We start from the raw sequence: 17937 nt of genomic DNA, 5'->3' as shown, positions 1-17937 counted from the left end.
GTCAATCCCCTCATGAATTTCCTCATCAGTTTCATCACTTTTTAGATCGAAAATTCTGCTTATTTCAGTTTTATTTTGTGTTTTGAGCTGCAAGAAAGTGACAGCAGAAAAATGCAGGCCTTATATTTAAGAGATTTATAGATCATAATTACAATATAAGGATTTTTTTTTGTGAATGCAATGTGCTTCTGTAGCATCTTTGTAATAAATAATTGACTACACAAGATTTCTGGGAGGCTGATGTTATCAAATCCTTAAATTGGTTAGTTATGTTTTCCCCCTCCTGTGGAGGTGAATAATCTGTTCTAGGGAAAAGGTTGTTCAGCTGCAATCTTGTTCCAAATGGTCGAGATGAATTTCCATTACTCATCTAGGAACACCCAGGAACATGCAAACACATACTCTCCTTCATGGCAGGTTTACTCTGCCCTCTTACTGTGGAGGAAAAAGTGCAGTTTATCCACTGAGGCCTCTGAGAGAGGGGGTTCAGCTGAAATCTTGTCACACGCACCAAACGAACACACAAACCCATCTTGACACACACACAAAAACGTGTGCTGCCTCGTCATTCTCATCCCCCCTGAAATCCTGTTAGCTCTTATCTGATCTGAGCTGAATCCACATTGATCTGATCACTACTGAACATAAGAGTCACGAGGAGGACGACTGTAGACAAATGATAAAAAACTTGGACACAAGAAGGACACAAAAATGGAGGGAATGAGCAGATTATTTGTACCTTCAAATGTTTCATAGACAGAATTTAAGCTCTGAAGTCCCTAACCTTTTAACATTCACATTGCACCTTACAACAAAGTATTACCCAATTTTTGGTCAATAAGTGCTCACTTATGTCATTTAACTGCCCTTAAGATTTGGATTATCGTAGATGAACATGCTGTCTGGAGTGTATATATGTTATTTTCCATGCTTCCTCTGATTAAAGCTGTTGCCAGTGTTAAAGCCTCCAGCACTGGAGTAAGAAAACGTGTTTTCTTACCCATATATGGCTTGGTCCCAGCGATGGATGTTGCTTTCAGGTCTTCTTTTACAATGGCTGCTATGTTGAAGTCTGTGAGATGGACGTGGCCTATAGAGCAAAGAGCTTGCATTACCTCAAAGTGACACATTATGTTTTTAATACACGTTTACAGTATCTCACTTGGTTCACACAAGGGATGTCTATAAATCCTAAGGTGGCACGCAACTGTAAGACCACAGAACTGTTTATGGCATCGGCACAAACTGTATTTCCCCAGTTGAAGCTTCTTTGTTTGGAATTAAATTTAAGCACAACTTACAGATAGCAGGTGTTTTACTTTGTATGCTGCTTATGTGAGTGTTAGATATGCAAAAAATGAGGATCAAAGGAATTTTAATATACTACACCACCTTCTAAAATCATCCTTTTTTTATATCCTCTTTTGATCATAACACTCTTACATTGAAATTATTAGAAGTTATCAATTATAAATGAACTGAGTCTGTATTGACAGTGTGAGTGTATGTTCTGATATTGTGACAGAGCTGGAGGAGCAAACTCAGTGGTTTTCAAAGTCAAACCACTGACCTGTGTCTCACCATGCTGCAAGATGGCCCAGAGTCTTTGCCATGCACACTGAGCACACACTAATGAGCTGAATCCATGTGTGTGTGTGTGTGTGTGTGTGTGTGTGTGTGTGCGCGCGCGCGTGTGTGCGTGCTTGTGCGTGTGTTTGTGTGTGTGTGTGTCATACTGAGTGAGAGAGCAAGACAGAGCAGGGGAGTTTTTGCCGCAGAGTGATTGTCCAGATGAGTGGATCTCCCCAGTAACCCCACAAACACATACAGTACAACCACCTACACAAAAGCTCTATAGCCATACTGTACATACAATAAAAAAAATAGAATATTTTATCACATACATTAATAGATAACTGTATGTGTATAAAAAGAAGGCAGGAGCAAAGAGAATTTATTACTGTACTGCGCCTTAAAGATAACAAAGTGGTATACACATATATATTCAGTCTCCTGTTTTTCTTTTCTGTCTTCTCTCTTCTCTCATAGCTTTCCAGAAGACAGATTTTGGACAGGTATTTTACCAAGTAGCAGTGGAAAGAAACAGATAGAAAAAAGAGCCTTGAATAGCATGCTTTAGCCAAACCAAAGAGATCATTTCAATCCAGCTCCAGCAATGGCAGCAGTGCTCCATTGCTTGGTCAGTTCACACCACTTTTGCTCAGTCTGGTGTAAGGGGCAGTGCAGCCTCAAATGCTTTTTGACCCAATGATTTGCTTCATTACTATTAATTGTGAATTAACTTTCAGTGTTGAATATGTAATTTGGAGTGTAGTTTGCTCTGCAGTAGGGCAGATATGGCACTGAGTCAGCTGATTGCAACTGTCAAAAGGGTTGTAAAACTGGACAAACACTGCATGGAATTAATTCTTAGAGAGATTGATCTGTACAATGGGAAAGTACCTTACTTTTGGGTAATAGACCTTCATCACCGCAGCGGTATCTGTGGAATACTTGATGGGTGTAATAAAATAGCGGTTCCTGACTGCTGGGGTCTTTTGTGAGTGAGTAAAAAGTGGATGCTTGGGAAACCAAAAACAAAAAAAAGCCAACATATTTCTGACAGAGTGCTTTTATTTTAAAGGATCATGTCCTGTCGAGTGACTAGCAGGAGTCTGCGTGTTGCAGAGGAAGCTAATCAGCCTTTGTGAATATGTTTAAATTAACATAACAAGTCAGTCAGCTTGAAAATTATTTTTGTTTCATTTATTGAATTGTAATGAATATGACTGAATTAACTGCTGCTGCAATCATTTTAATATAATTATTATTTAAGCCTTAATTACAGTTCCTTGTTGCATTTTTTTCCCTTTAAGCTGCTATTGCACTTTTTGTGAGATGGCCACTTCACTCTGCTCACGCATGTGCACTTAATGATGAGAATACATGTCAAATTTGAATCTGTGAAAATAATACATGTAGTTGAGAACAGTTCTATTCCCTTGAATTTGAATAAAATCCCTCGCTCTAAAATCTAAAGTCAGTGAGATTAACCCTTGTTTGTGTGGAGTCAAAATGTCTGTTTGAATGTTGAAACGTGTGGTGGCTGAACAATGGTGCAGCATGTTTCCTGGTGGCTTAGTTATCTAACATGTTTTACTGGGATTACCTCCACAGCTGTCCAGGTCTGAGCCTTAGGTTATGTCACGCTGTTGAATATCTCTTCCATTTTTCATTTCTCTGTGCATATCACTACCCTCACCACTGATGACGAAGTACAGAAGACATTCTGTACACACACAAATCAGGTCACCAGTGGCGCAAATGCATATTGATACTTTGTAATGTGAAACATCAATCATCGTCAGTTTTCAGTCTAAATGTCCACTTAAGCAGAGGTTAGACACCACCGCCCCAACAGCTAGCAACAATGTTAATTTGAATAGAGCAACATTTTGGTCTCATAGAGGTGGTTTGTTGTTATAAGTTGAAAGTGGCAATCTGCAGTTAATTTAACACTTATTTTAACCACATAAACTCACTTATTACATAAAAGAAAACATTTGAGCCATGTCAGGGTGTTGTTCTAGATTCATATCATATTATTAGAAATAAATAATATTTATTTATTATGTTGTGGATCTCTTATTATTGAACTAACCCCAACAAACCCGGAACATGGACTGAAGTAACAAAACTGGTGCCGGGTTTTACTCTCTCAGTACAATTAGCCTATCTAGCTGATGTCGTGCCTGGATGGTCTAACTTCAGTGTTCACAAATGTTAGAGACAGATGATGTTAACGACCTTTCAGGGACCTACAGTACGTGCCTAAACACTATCGTGGAATAGTTTTTAGAGATCATAATACCACAATGAACAAAAAGTGCTTGAGCTGCCAAATCATAATTATGAAAAAAATCACCATTAAACTTTAAGCATTCCTAATTATGCGAATAAAGTAATCAATTAAATTAATGCATGCAATACTTAGCTGATTATTTCCATGGCAAAAAGCCAGGTTTTCCTCGGAAAGGAAAAATGGTTGTTGCACACTTGTGCAACAACATACACCAAAATCTAATCAGATTTGTGGTGCTATCTGTCAAACTCCAAATAGACACAAACGCCACCATGACAACATATGACATGTACAACACGGCATGATATAAAACTTAATGATTTGTCAATACCATATTAGCTTGCAGGTCAGCAAGACTGATTAAAGTCTGAGTGCTTCTTTGTTTGTTTGTCTGGGGGTGGAGGTACTGTCTGCTTTCACAGGTAGTGTGTGTGTTCATAACCTGAATTACAGCCCGCTTAGAGCATCTCTCAGAGTCCTGAGGCTATGCCGTTTAACAAAGCGTCATTGGACATGCATGAGTAAATTGTTTTCCTCCAAATGGAAAAGCTCCCAGAGGAACACAGGGCAATTCAAGCTCGCAAAATTGACGTGGTTTGCAGAAGCAAACAGCCTGCTGGCTCCCTCGTGTTCTTTTAGACTTTAGTGGAAAGGTGCACCACAGGTCCGCACAGAAACACTGAGTGTGGGTTGAATGGATGAAGAGGAGAGGAGTGCTTACTGAGTTTGAAAGGACAGACACACACACAAACAGAAAAACCACAGGTGAACTTGCGTTGTCCTGTGGAAAACAGGCTCAGGATGACAAAGCTGCCGCTCTCCGTCTCCTCAATCTGTTTGTTCTGTTCTCTTTATCTTTCCTCTTCCCATCTCTCTCTCTCTCTCTCTCTCTCTCTCTCTCTCTCTCTCTTTCTTTCTTTCTTTGTCTGCCCAATTCTTCTTCTTTTGACAAATCTCTCTTTCCAGAAATGTTTGCTCATCACTTTCCTCTCCGTTGTCTTATTCATGTGACTCTCCCTGATTTTTCTCGCTCTTTCTTCTTCCTCTCAACCTTCCCCTTCCATCTTTGTCTGCTTCCAGTTTGTAGTGACAGCAGGGCTGCCATCCCACATTCCCCCTCAGTTCCCTTGAGCAGCTGCCCGCTGCCCTCTGAAATCTCAGGACCTTTGTTGGTGTGGGTGTTGTATGTGTACGGCATATGGCCCAAAGTATATGGAAACTTTTGATGTGGGGCTGTTTTTCATTATTATTTAATTATTTACTGACTTAAATACAGAATATGCCACTTACAATGCAATGTTATCAGCATGTAAGTAACATAGATACACAACATATACACCTAACATTTTTGGAAAAGCATGCAACTCAGTTGAGACTCTTATGTGGGTCTGTTAATACAGAATTAAGGTAATTTCAGTTATGCTTAATTTCACCTCAGATGTTATGAGTGTGAGAAGATATGAGCACATGTTGTTCTGTATGCCAGTGCCACACAGCTGAGGTGCTGTTAGGGTGGTGTACAACTCCCTCTTTCTTGTTCAATACATAACTAATCATCTCTTCTCAGTCAGTATTAATGTAATCTGTATAATCTGTCACACTTGATCACTTGCACCAGGTGTGAGTTCATGACATGATTCTCATGTTTACTACATAACCCAACGGATCATCATGAATATGAAGCCATTGCTTCATTGTACATCTGAACTTGTTTTTCTCTCACTGAAGCCTGTGGTGATGGGAGTCCTGCCTCTGATAAGCAGGTCAAGATGGATGTGGAGTTTCCTCACTCCAGATAAAAGCTTCTGGCCAATATGGTTGAAAAAAACAAAACAAAACAAAACATTGGGATTGTTTGTTTATCTTTTTTTTCCAAAATGGCAATGCCTGTGCATAAAGTGATGTCCCTAAAGACCCCACTTGCTCTCCCATGTCCCATGCTGGGTGAGAGCCAGGCCTCTCATCCAAATCCCTGTTGCCAGGTTAAAGTCTTCCTCTCATCAGTGTAATGAACTGTGTACTGTACCATCATGTCTATATGTTTCTCTAGAGTGGATCATAACATGAAGTATTTTAATATTCCTTTTGATTAACATACTGATGAAGGAATTTACATTCTCTCTTAATGTTGCCTTGATTTACAATCATCTCCCTCCCTTTGACACACACACAAACACACACACACACACACACTCTTTTCTTAGTAAGTGTGTGTGCGTGTGTGTCTGTGTGTGTGTGTGTCTGACACTAAAACCTATGATGAGCGTTAATCAATCATTCAGATTGAGAACAGGATTTTTGCCTCACAGCAAAGAGGAGGTATGATGAATAGCACCCTGTCCTCCACACTCCTCCTCAATCACATCACTCCTTATTTCATCCCATAGTTCAGAGAAAAGGAAGAAAAACACACTGGAAGTGTCATAGTATTTTAACCAATGCAGATGGACAGTGTGGAAAAAAAAAATAAGAATGAGCTTGTGCTCTCCTTCTCCACGCTGCGTTTGTTTAATTAAATGAATGTATGAAGTATTTTACGACTTGATGGTGCAAGGCCTATTCAGGCAATGACTGTGAAACCTGCCTCTGAGCATTGCGACTCCTTTGATCTGTGCCGAAGTGATCCCAGAGGTTGGAGGTTTGGTAAAATCCTTAGTCAGAAGCAGTAAAGTCTCAAATTTGGGACGCTAAGTCAACTTAGGTCACCGTGTGAGTCAAGTCAAATGTTAGTAACGTATGTTCAAAAATGACAGAAGCTAATAAAATCTTAATGAAATGGTTTTTGGATTTTGAATTCCAACCCATCACCTCCATATGAATGAATTAATATAATCAGGGAAGGGGTCTTACCGTGCTCATCCAGGAGTATGTTGTCAGGTTTGATGTCTCTGGAGGGGAAAACACACCATACAGTAGTATTAGTATGTGTTTTTCTTCATATGTGTTTGTGCATAGTGAGTAAAATCAGGAGCAGAGAATATTTGAATTTAATTTGTCTATAAATATTTTAAAATTCTAATTCACAGTATTGTCTGGAGAACAAGCTGAAGTGGGATTTTCACAATCCGGATTATTGGGAGAATACAGAGAATTACAGTAAGAATATGAAAAGGCCAGTTTAGTATAATTTGCTTTTACCTGAAGCTACCTAAAACATCCCTGCCCTGTTATTTTTAGCTTTAACTTTTGGCATCCAACACCAAGAAGCCCAGTGTAGTCTTTTAACTTCAGTTCTTCAGTTCTTTATAACTCTAAATCACTGCCCTTCGTATCTTTTACTTCCATGTCACACATTTCAATGAGACATTTACTAATGACTCCAAATAGATTTGACCAACTATGTGAAACGAAGTGACTTTATAAAAAAGTTGTCTTTCAAACACTTTGAATGCACAATGAAACCACCTTTTTCATTGTTTAGGTCGTCGTCACTAACATCATGAATCATGCCTGAAACTCTTTACATTGTTTACATTAGACAAGTAAATAACTTTTGAATTACAGTGACCCCATTAGACCAGTCAGAGGAATTATTTAACACAGCACCAAAATATATCAGACCGGTGTCAGACTGAGATGACGCCTCTGGTCTGTGAACATTAGTCAGCGCAGTCTCATCACATCGACACACATTTGCTCCCTTGAGATTCACTGTCCCTTAAAAATCTGCTTTGAAGTAGTAATCTACAAAATCATTGACTTTGTTTTGTTGTTAAGTCTTCAGTAACAAGCACTTGACTTGGCTTCGGCTTTCGTGTTTCTACATTGCACTTCCCACAGTTCACCTGTAAATAAAACAGTGTGGGTGGTACTCTGATATTTACTGCTGATGACGTTGAAGTTTCCGTAGGTGGCAATCTCTCCTTTGTCTGCCCTGCTGGAGGAGGGGGGGTTACATTGCTCATATTAATTACCCAGTTCTTCTACTTTTTCTAAACAAACCACTTTTTCTGCAGATCATCAAATGTATGAGCTTCCCGGAGGTGAAGCAGCAGGCTGACTCACTACGGCGGTGAATCATTTCGCTTCAGTGAATCGCAAAAACGGACACATAATACCTCCGATCGAAAGTTTAAAATGGCATTGTGTTGCACCGGTGTGTACCAGGTGTGTGAGGAAAACGAATGAATATCTAATACATTTGAGGGAGAAGGGACAGCAGGTTAAGCTGTGGGAGTAGCCGGGACACCTGAGAAGAGGAACAGGTGTAAGCTGAAGCTGAGGCTCTTCCCACAGCTTCTGCTGGTTCCTCATCCTCTGTTGTGTTTTCTGTTTTTCTCTGATTTTCAAGCAGATGTTTGTTTCTCTTCACCTATTTTTTTTTTCTTTTTCTTTGATGCCACATAAATCTAAATGGCATCTAGATGGAAACAGTTCCTCCACATTTGTTCTTCCTGTACTTGGAAGAACAAAGTCTGCTTAAAGATATATTGGATCTGTTCACGAGACCTCAAAAGTTTAAACCAGAGAAACTTCAAGAGGAGTTACATAAAATAACAGACGCAATTATACTTATACCCTCTTGGGTACAATAAATACTTTTGCACATTTATGTGCAATGTTTTTGCACATAAATGTGCAAAAACATTGCACCGGGGCTGGAAGAGACCCATCTGGTTTTTAATTCACTTTCCCTTTTTCATGGCAAGGCTCTTTACAAACATTTATCAAATCAATGATTTTTGACAGAGCTTTTGCCAAGAAAATGAGCCATTAGTCAGCCCAGAGTGTTTTGATGCACTGTATCTCTTTATTTTATCAATGGAGTGACAATTTCTATTTTCCTTTCATGTCTTTGTGTGTGTGTGTGTGTGTGTGTGTGTGTGTGTGTTTTGCAATTACACATATTTGTCAACAAATGCACCAAACCACCAGCTCCTCTCCTGAAAGTAATGCAATGTGGATGGTCCATTCAATATTCTTTGAATGTTAAGGAGAGCAGACTGAATTTTAACAGCAGATTTCAGGGGAACGCAGACTGTGGATTCCCAAACTCTTTGTGACACCAGTTACAATACCAAGGTAGCTGATGTCAGCGACTTCAAAGCAGAGTTCAGTGCCTGATGACATCCCTCCCAGACAATTTTTTTAATTCAGAGCAACATATTTCTCTGTGTCCTGTCTGTGAAGGCTGGAGCTTGTCTTTGTCACTGTTGGACAGTGTCAGACCCTCCTACAACGTGAGCGTTTTTTCATCTGAATAGTGAATTTTCTGATGCACTTGTGCGGCTTCAGACTAAAACTAAAAGAGTGGAAGGGAACAGAGTGTTCTCAGCTTCTCTCTGTTCTCTCATCTCTGCAACGTATCCTCACAGCTTTGAAAATGCTTTGAACCGGGGAGATGATATTCAATATTCAGCGCCTTTCTCAAATGTCTCATTTGTGCTTGATGATCGGTGAATTTCCACACTCGGAAACTGACATCATCTTTACCAAATGAAGACATTTGAGACATCGTCAGGGATGGTGAAGTCACAATGGTATTCTTAAATGGTCTTATCTGTGTGTTTTTCGATATGGGTTTGAGGGTGGGGCCTTTGGTTGGAAACACCATGCAGATTTTCAGGAAACAATAGCAGCAGCAACAGAAATCAAAGTGAAATGCAGTGTAAATAAATTAATTGATCTGCAGTAAAAACCTAGATTTTTTGGCAGTATGCATATAGACTGGAGATTGTAGCAGCACTGACAGCTAACTCATTCTGCCTCCTCAGTGTTAGACCATGTCTCCTCTAATTAAATCTTCTGCCCTGTAGGAACCCAGCAGCTTTTAGCATATCAAAGGCCATGCTGACCTGTGTTTTGTGTGCATATGTGTGTTTCTGTGGCACACTCTTGGAGACAAGGACAACCTGTAGCATGGAGCTCAGCTCTTGGCGGATCGAGTGGCGCAGGCTCAGGTGGGGATGAGAAAGGTCGACCATGTAAGCCTTAATTAGCTGACATTTGCCTCAAAGGCTGGCACAAAGGGGGAGAGCAGGGGCATGTGTGGCTGCTGAAAAAGCAGGCTGTAAGTGAGAACAAGGAAGCTGTTTTTATAGCTAAAGGCCATGTTGCCATTGTGAAGCCACAGGACAAGAAGGGGCTGAGACAACTGGCTCAAGAGATAAAGCAAAGCAGCAAGCCTCATTAGGAGGTGACGTGTGGTAAAAGCCAAGTTGTCGAGGTAGAGGTGATGATGATGACCATGACTGACTTGTTCTTCTGACAGTGGACATTAAAGAGCAACTTCACCCCGTTTTAGCTCTCCCTTCACATTTTCAAACACTGCCCGCCCTCAGCTGTACTTTTTTGAAACACTAGTGAAGTTAGCAAGATTAGTGGATGTGTCTGTGTGTAAGGCGTGTAGATTTTCCCCAAAGGTGTTTTTTTTCTCATCTGTGTTGAAGCAATATTGATTTTTTTTCTAAACAAATACCTGATGTTTTAATTAACACTTTGAAACATCAGAATCAAGTCATAGGTTAATGAAATAACTCTGTTACTTTTTAATTGAAATGTGGCCATGATATGTTAAGTATGTAATTTTGTTTTAGTAAGTGATCTTTGCACGAGTTTGAAAACTGTTGAGCAACGTAAGCTACATAAAACAAGCAAACAACAAGCAAACCTGTTATTACAGGTAACATCTGATATTTGTTTTTTCTAAAATGATAATTACAATTACAACATACTTTCATCACTATACATAGGTTTTGAATCACTATCTGGAATACGGTAAATGAGCATTTTGTTTCAGGGTATTAAAAGATTTGTTTAAAACAAAACAGAACAAATTAATGGTCTCAAACATCCTCAAAGGGCTTGACTGTGTATAAATAAGAGTTTTGCACTAAAATACTTTATAAACCTTACAGACTTATGAAGCCAATTCTAACAGTCACAGTCAATACTCATAGTTCTCGGTTGCATTCAGCTTAATGATCCATGAATTTAATTCTATTTCCCTTTCATAGAAGCTGACATAAAAGAATTATGCAGCAATTACCAACTAAAGTCTTGCTATCAAAGATAAAGTGATAGTGAAAAGTAGGTCAGACGACTCTGTAATGGTGATGTCTAGGGAAGGAGCCGTGCTAATATTAATATTCACAGGATGTTTTTTTTCTTAACTCAGCTAGGAATGAGACTTAACCCTGTTAACCCTGTTGTTAGAAAACATTAGAAACCTTCAACAATGCTCCTCAGAGGTTATCTCAGTAAGGAGCTGGCAGCATGTAATGAATCAAGTAACTCATATGTTCATAAATCTGTATGAATGACCGTTCATTTCTATAGTAAAAGAGAAAACGTTGACTTGTCACCTGCTCATTGCAGCTGGCTGATTTTCCTGTGTTTGGATAACTGGTATGCATTGTCTGTTAGTGCTGAGAACCAGATGGGTCTCTTCCAGCCCCGGTCACACCAGGGCTGTGTGAAGACGGGACTGCTTTGCTAAGTGACAACTCAACCATCTGCAAGCGTTGGCCACTTTGAAAGGGATGCTTTCAGAGGTGACCTAACAAAAAGGCCTATGAGATGAAACAGTTGCACTTCTCTGTCCTCTGATTCAGAGGAAATGTGGCAAAAAAAAAATGTTTTTGAAATACTTGAATCAGTAAGCTTGTAGGAGTGTGTGACTGTGTGAGGTGGACAAACTGTATTGCAGCACCTTCCAAAGCCTGATCGTGCACCATATACTGACAATCACTAAACTGTTAGGTAGCAGTTTGTAATCACAGTCATTCTTGGTCACTGCTGTAGCATAGGACATTGTGAAATTAGGTGCACATTTCCAAGACTGATTTTCAGATTTTTCTGTTTTTTTTTTCCCCCTGAGGAGTAAAAAGCGAAGGAACATTATGATAATCCAAAGCCACTTTACATATGAATCGACAGCTGTGTATGAATCACTTGGCCAAAAAAAAAAAAAAAAAAAAAAAGCAGGAGAGAGGAGAGAGACAGTGCGACAGGGAGGTAAATATAAAGGAGATGTATAAAATATAAAAATCAACCGAGAGAGGGTGAAAACAGAAAAGGGGAAGAAAACATTGGAGATGTACAGGCCAGAGTGAGAGAGAGAGAGGGGGTGAACTGAAACAGAGAGAGAAAACAGACTGGATAGTCCTGTTTTATACGGATAAATTGAGAAAATGAAGTGGAGAGCCAATGAAATGACTTAAACCAGAGAGAGAAAGAGGAGAGTTAGAGAGAGCCAAGGGTGAATGATGAGGGACAGGCAGAGAATACAAAGAGCAAATTGAGCAAGATGGGTAAAAGGAAAGAAGTGAGCATAAAAAAAAAAAAGGGAATAATGGAGGTAAAATTTGGGGCTCTTCTGAGTGAGGACAGGGATGAAGGGCCAGGAGAGCTTGGTGCAAGCTGATCCCCTCGGCTTTTCTCTCGGTTGACTGGCCCTACAAGCTATTAGCAGGATCTAATGGCCTCATTACAGCCAGCTATCAGAGGCAGAGGGGTAACTGAACCCTGTTCCTGCTCATATGATACTGCACTGATACTGGAGCAGGCCAACACACCTGAGAACAGAGGCTTACACACACACTCATGCAGGTCATGCAACCACACAGCAACACACTCGGATCATTCAAAGAGCTCACGAAAGCTTACATGCGTGCGTGCGCGCGCACACACACACACACACACACACACACACACACACACACACACACACACACACACATATATCTGTAAAGTAAAGGCACTATTCCCTTCCATTAGTGTGAACTGTGAGGCAGTATGAGCACCCTGTTCTGGTGATAGTGCCGGATAATTAATCACCTTTAATGATAAAAACGCTATGATACATACTGTTACTGACCCAGTTGTTAAAGCATTCAGATCCCTTTTTATCTAGTTGCATTTAGGGCTTGGTATCGTTTGACATTTTTAGATACTAGTGCCAATATGATACCTGAATTTTGGTGCAGATACTGAAACACTACTTTTTTCAATTCTGTAGCATATTTGGTGGCGATGAAGTTTTTTTTTTTCCCCCATTTTTATTTCATGAAAGAAAACCATGTTTTCAAATGTTGGCTGCACAAGCAACTGCAGAAGAACATTTTAAAGAAATCCCGAACAATCTGACCCAGAACTTTTATAATTATGTTATGCTAGAACAGCCACATTATGTTCATTATTCATTAATCAGTTATTTTCTCAATTATTCAAATAATTGTTTAGTCTTTGAAATGTAAAATAGTGAAAAATGCCCATCACAAGTTCACAGAACGCAAGGTTCATTCATTCATTCATTAGTCATAATGCTTATCCTATAGAAATCCTTTAGATAATCCTTTTTTGATAAAAAATAACCTGAACTATTCATCAATTATCAAACAGCCACATTTATTTTCTGTCAATCAACAGTTTGATTTAGCAATTAATCATTTGAGATCTACTTGGCAGTTTTTGTTACTCTGTGATATGGAAATATTTTGGACCCATAGTTGCATCATGTCTGACATTTTTCTGTTTTCTGGCTTTGGGCAAATAGAAAAATGGATGGATTGTTGTCAGCCATGTAAAATGTTTAATTTACTGGTTTTCCACCTTTCATTTCAGAATTTCTGAAAATCTGTAACTGCGACAGTGTTACTGATTTTCTGGGCATAGATTGCTGGCACTTTAATCAGAGGCTCTTTCATGGCTCTGCTGCTTTAGCTCTCCTCTCCACTCCAGAATTTAAGCAGAGAGCTGTTGGAGATCGTGCCTCTCCCTCTCTGTCACAAAGGAGAGTGGAGGAACTCTGGAAGCCCCAGAAAGCCCGGAGCTCAGCCACATCACACACTCAAAACCGGCAATACACACACGAACACACATGGACACAGTAATACACAGCTGTGCATAGAAATACACAGAAACAGAATCCCTCAGTTCTAAGTACCCACGCCTACCAGCCACCAAAGAGCAAGTCAGACAGCCGCTGCCTTTGAACGTGAATTGAAAGCCCAGCTACACCCACAGAGGCTAACAGCTCCCACCCAGCAAACTGCTGCATCTCTCACTTAGGAGGATCTATTGGCAGTGATGGAATATAATGTTCATAATTATGTTTTTATTAGCATATAATTACCTGAAACTAAGAATCGTTGTGTATTTGTTGGCTTAGACCGAGCCTTTCATATCTACAAAGGGAGCAGGTCCTCTTCCACAGAGCCTGCCATGCTTCACTGCTGTGTTCTGTATAGTAGTCCAGAACATACAGAACAAACACTGGCTCTACAGAGGGCATTTAACATTTTAATGTTACCTGAAGATCACCAAAGCTTCTCCTACATGCTTGAAAAGAGAGGCCTATTCTGCAACCTCACTGCTAGACGTCCCTAAATCCTACACACTGGTCCTTTAAAGAAAATCAACTCTGACAAGTTGTACTGAGATGTGCTGTGTGCATGTGTGCGTGTGTGTGTGTGTGTGTGTGTGTGTGTGTTTGTCGCTGTGTTTATGTACATGGGTAAACATTCTGTGCGCGTGTGTAACAGTATCAGCTCTCGAGCTGAGAGATGTTCATTCCTTATTTATTGACACATACTGAGTGTGACTTTTTGACAAAGTCGGGCATGACAAGTCCCCAGTCTAATTTGGAGCTGATTTCCGGGAGATGGAGAGTGCCAAGCAGACAGTGAAAGCAGCCAGTCGGCACTAAAAACTCACCACGTCAGAAACATTCAGGGAGTGTTAACATAAAATGTCAGCTCTCTCCACCCTCTCCGCCTGGCTCTTTGACTCTGTATCTCTGCCTTTATCTCTGTCTTTCTCTCTCCCAGTCTGCCTCTGACTGTTTGAATACACTGCCTTTTGCCAACATCTCTCTCCTCCTTTCTCCTTACAGGCAGGCACGTGAGGTAGATACACAACCAGGCAATTAGTGATCTTTTTGGAGCAGACTTGCTGGTAAACATTCTATCATGTTCAGAGCGCAAACCTCCTCCTATCGGCTAATCTGCTGCTGCTCTGGGAGATTTTCGACAACGATAATGCTCAATTCACCATTTCGTGGTGGAAAATCAGAGAGCTGGCACCAACTGCCACCTTAATCTGCATTTATGAAGTATGGACGTATAATTTCTCCCACCCTCCCTCCGCTTCCTCATGGTTCTGCTTTTTCTACTTCTGCTAGGAAATAAAACATTAACACACTCCATGAATAAAGAATACTTCACTTGAAGACATGACAAACGCTCACCATTTGGAGGAGCTGATGGAGAGTAAGAGTAATGACTTAGTCTTCCTCCATGCAATCTGCAGCACTATCTAGGCTCTTTTCATTTTAAGAACCATCCATGAGAGGACCCACTGAGACTGTTCTTTCACCTTCAATTAACCAGATAGGTAAATTAAGACCATATTCCCTTTTGGCGGCTTGGCTAAGGGCCTCTAGAGGAGAAGAGGATGAAGAAGCAAATAAATAATTTGAAGCAGAGATGCTGCTCCCTCCGAGATAAAGGCAGACCCTGAGCAACCTAAGACTAAGAAATGAGGATGAGGGAGAGAAGAGCATGGGAAAGAAATAAAGGTACAGTAGGTGGAGAAAATAGCACAAGAAGGAAAAAAAAATGGAGCAATACGGACTGAGAGCATGAGGGAAAGGTACTTTATATTTGTTTATGTATGAGAGAGGCAGAGCTGAAGAGATGCAGAGGAGAGATCAGAGCTTGCAAAAGAGAGCCCTCCTTGGCTGAAATAGGCTTACTCCTGCAACAGCTGGGTCTCAGTACGCTTGAGTTCATTTGATAAGAAACAGGTATCTGAATAAATAGACAGCACAATTTCCGTCTGCAAGCCCAGAACCAACAACGTGTTAGTCTGTCTCTTCAATACCCTCTGAACTTATCGCAACCCTGTTTGTGGCATTCAAGCCCATTTGTTTCAAATGAGGATGAAAATCGCCTCCAAAATGTGTCACAAGTATATAGGCTCATATTTACCCAAAGTAGATTCGGCTGGGCACTGTAGCAAAATTGACTCACAGGTTTAAGTAGGTTGAAGTATTTTTTGGGGACTAGTTTCAGCCGTGGATTAACACACATTTGGAGCTCTGGATAGTATTTACAGCAGCAGGATGGTATATGTGGGACTGATTCAACATGCAATGCTGATGTTGAAGAAAGAACATGAGCTACACAAACAATACTTGTTAATATGGTTTTGGTCTTTTCATGATGTTTGTTGACTAAGTAAGTTAACATATAATATATCATCATTATTGAAGATTCTACAGCAACTTCAAAGACTCATACTGACATGGCTACCTGTCAACACATTAAAACAACTGCTTCTTCCCTTTTTACAATAACAAACAAACAAAAGAGAAACAAAAACACCAAATTCAAAAGGCACTGCATAAACCAAGCTTCTGTATTTTCCATAAATTAGATCATAAAAGAGCACACTTTGTAGCAGGAATGAAGTATAATATTCTGGAAGAAGTATCTTATAAATGCTGGATTTTATTCAATTAATGTGCATTTTCAGCAGATTTTGAAAAAACTGAGAATCTGCTAATATAATAGTGATCACTGATGCCTCAGACCAGGGTGCTACTACAGTGTGTGTAGTAAATTCACTGTGAGATTCAACCACAGTTATGATTCACAGTATTCACCTTAACTGCGGCGTGTCTGTAGGATCACAGTCCACCGCTGTCAGTTTGATTAGAGCCAAACATTTAGTCCCTTAACCACTTTAATGGGCGTTATATTCCCCAAATGAAACACTGAGGCATATTGACTTTTTAAGAGCTTCTGCTGGCAGACAACATGCAAGTTTTTCCATTACGAGGATTCTAGGAGGCACTAAAATGCACCTGAGGATTCAGCCAGAGATAAGTGGTGTTGATGTTGAAAAGGCTGTGGTGAAGTAAATGTATGCACAACCCCTACCACCACAAAACAAACACACACACACACACACACACTCTCCTCCCCCTGTCACACACTTGCCATTTATCTTTCCACTTGTTTGGAGAGACTCATCACGTCTCTGAAGATGTCATCTAATTGAGACTCATTCTGTTGTTAGTAATTCAAACTCCCCAGAGAGTTTAGGGTTAAGAACACTAACCATCCCTGAATTAGGTTGGACCAGATACATGACACTCCTGAGGTTGATCATATTTCTCAGCATGATGTCTCAAAATGCAAATACAAACATTTTCCCCACATCAAAATGATTTAGACAAAAAGAAAGAAAAGGACTCCTATGACACATAACTGAAACACTAGAATATAGATATACAACTAAACTGCAACAGCAAATATGTTTAGTGGGAAATATGCTTCCAATTCTAGACAACGTATTTGTTTTCCACTAAAATATCTGATCTTGCAATACAGTATCCACTTGTAGTGACTGCAGCGTTATTAAACTTTTTTATGGTTATATTTAGGCACTCACAGTACATGGTTAAGGTTAAGAAAAGATCACGGTCTGGTTTCATACAGAAAAAGTTGACGGTGGCTTCTGACACAATGAGTTTATTTATATTTAAACAAAACCACAGCATAACCAAGCTGTACACCTGCCATTCACCCCACCACCTCCTTGTGTGGCGAATCTACTTCTGTTTATGGCTTCATTCATAGTTTATGATAAAAGTTGTACAGTTCCTGTCTTTATTTCTATCTTTTATTTAATAATATTTCATCAAAAACAAAACATGAGCAATCAGACATTTATACAAGTTCTGAACTGACCCGTCGGTGAGCCAAACTGTTTTTGGCAGAGGAAACGCCAAATTATTAGAAAGTCTTATCTAAGCTGACCTGCTGTAATCATTCATTAGTTTACAGACTGACTACCTGTCAGTGATGACCACCCACGCTTCAGATGGTCTCTCTTTCACTTTTAGCTCCAAATAAATTAGTTTGGATAATGTGACTCAAGTGTTGGCTTGTTTATATTCTGTCCGATCATCTGACTGCTCATCAGACTTCATTGTAGTGATGCCACAGTGTACCCAAATCTCAGTAATTACTTTGGTAAGAATACATCATCATAATCAATACAGATAATGAAATTGAACACGAGACCCACATTCAAATAAACCTAAATTACCATTCACTTTTAAATTA

The 17937-nt window shown here is 39.8% G+C and overlaps 2 protein-coding genes across 5 annotated transcripts in view; one reads left to right on the top strand and one right to left on the bottom strand.

The window, feature by feature from the left end:
* Window positions 1–17937, top strand: part of LOC139607568 (cytokine-like protein 1) — a 76426-nt gene that overhangs the window by 23661 nt on the left and 34828 nt on the right. The gene's annotated exons all lie outside the window — the stretch shown is intronic.
* stk32a (serine/threonine kinase 32A) overlaps window positions 1–17937 on the bottom strand; it is a 63155-nt gene that overhangs the window by 18720 nt on the left and 26498 nt on the right. The window contains exons 6-7 of the mRNA XM_071460545.1: window positions 6713–6750; window positions 1001–1090 (exon numbers count right to left, since the gene is read on the bottom strand). Of these exons, the coding sequence (XP_071316646.1) occupies window positions 1001–1090; window positions 6713–6750 (128 nt within the window). The remainder of the gene's footprint in view (window positions 1–1000; window positions 1091–6712; window positions 6751–17937) is intronic.

The sequence above is a fragment of the Trachinotus anak genome, unplaced genomic scaffold, assembly GCF_046630095.1.
Source record: "Trachinotus anak isolate AG129_WGS33_773 ecotype Australia unplaced genomic scaffold, CSIRO_AGI_Tana_v1 ptg000024l, whole genome shotgun sequence".
Classification (NCBI taxonomy): Eukaryota; Metazoa; Chordata; class Actinopteri; order Carangiformes; family Carangidae; genus Trachinotus; species Trachinotus anak.
Note: the sequence above shows the minus strand (reverse complement) of the source record. Positions and strands in the feature narration are given on the sequence as shown.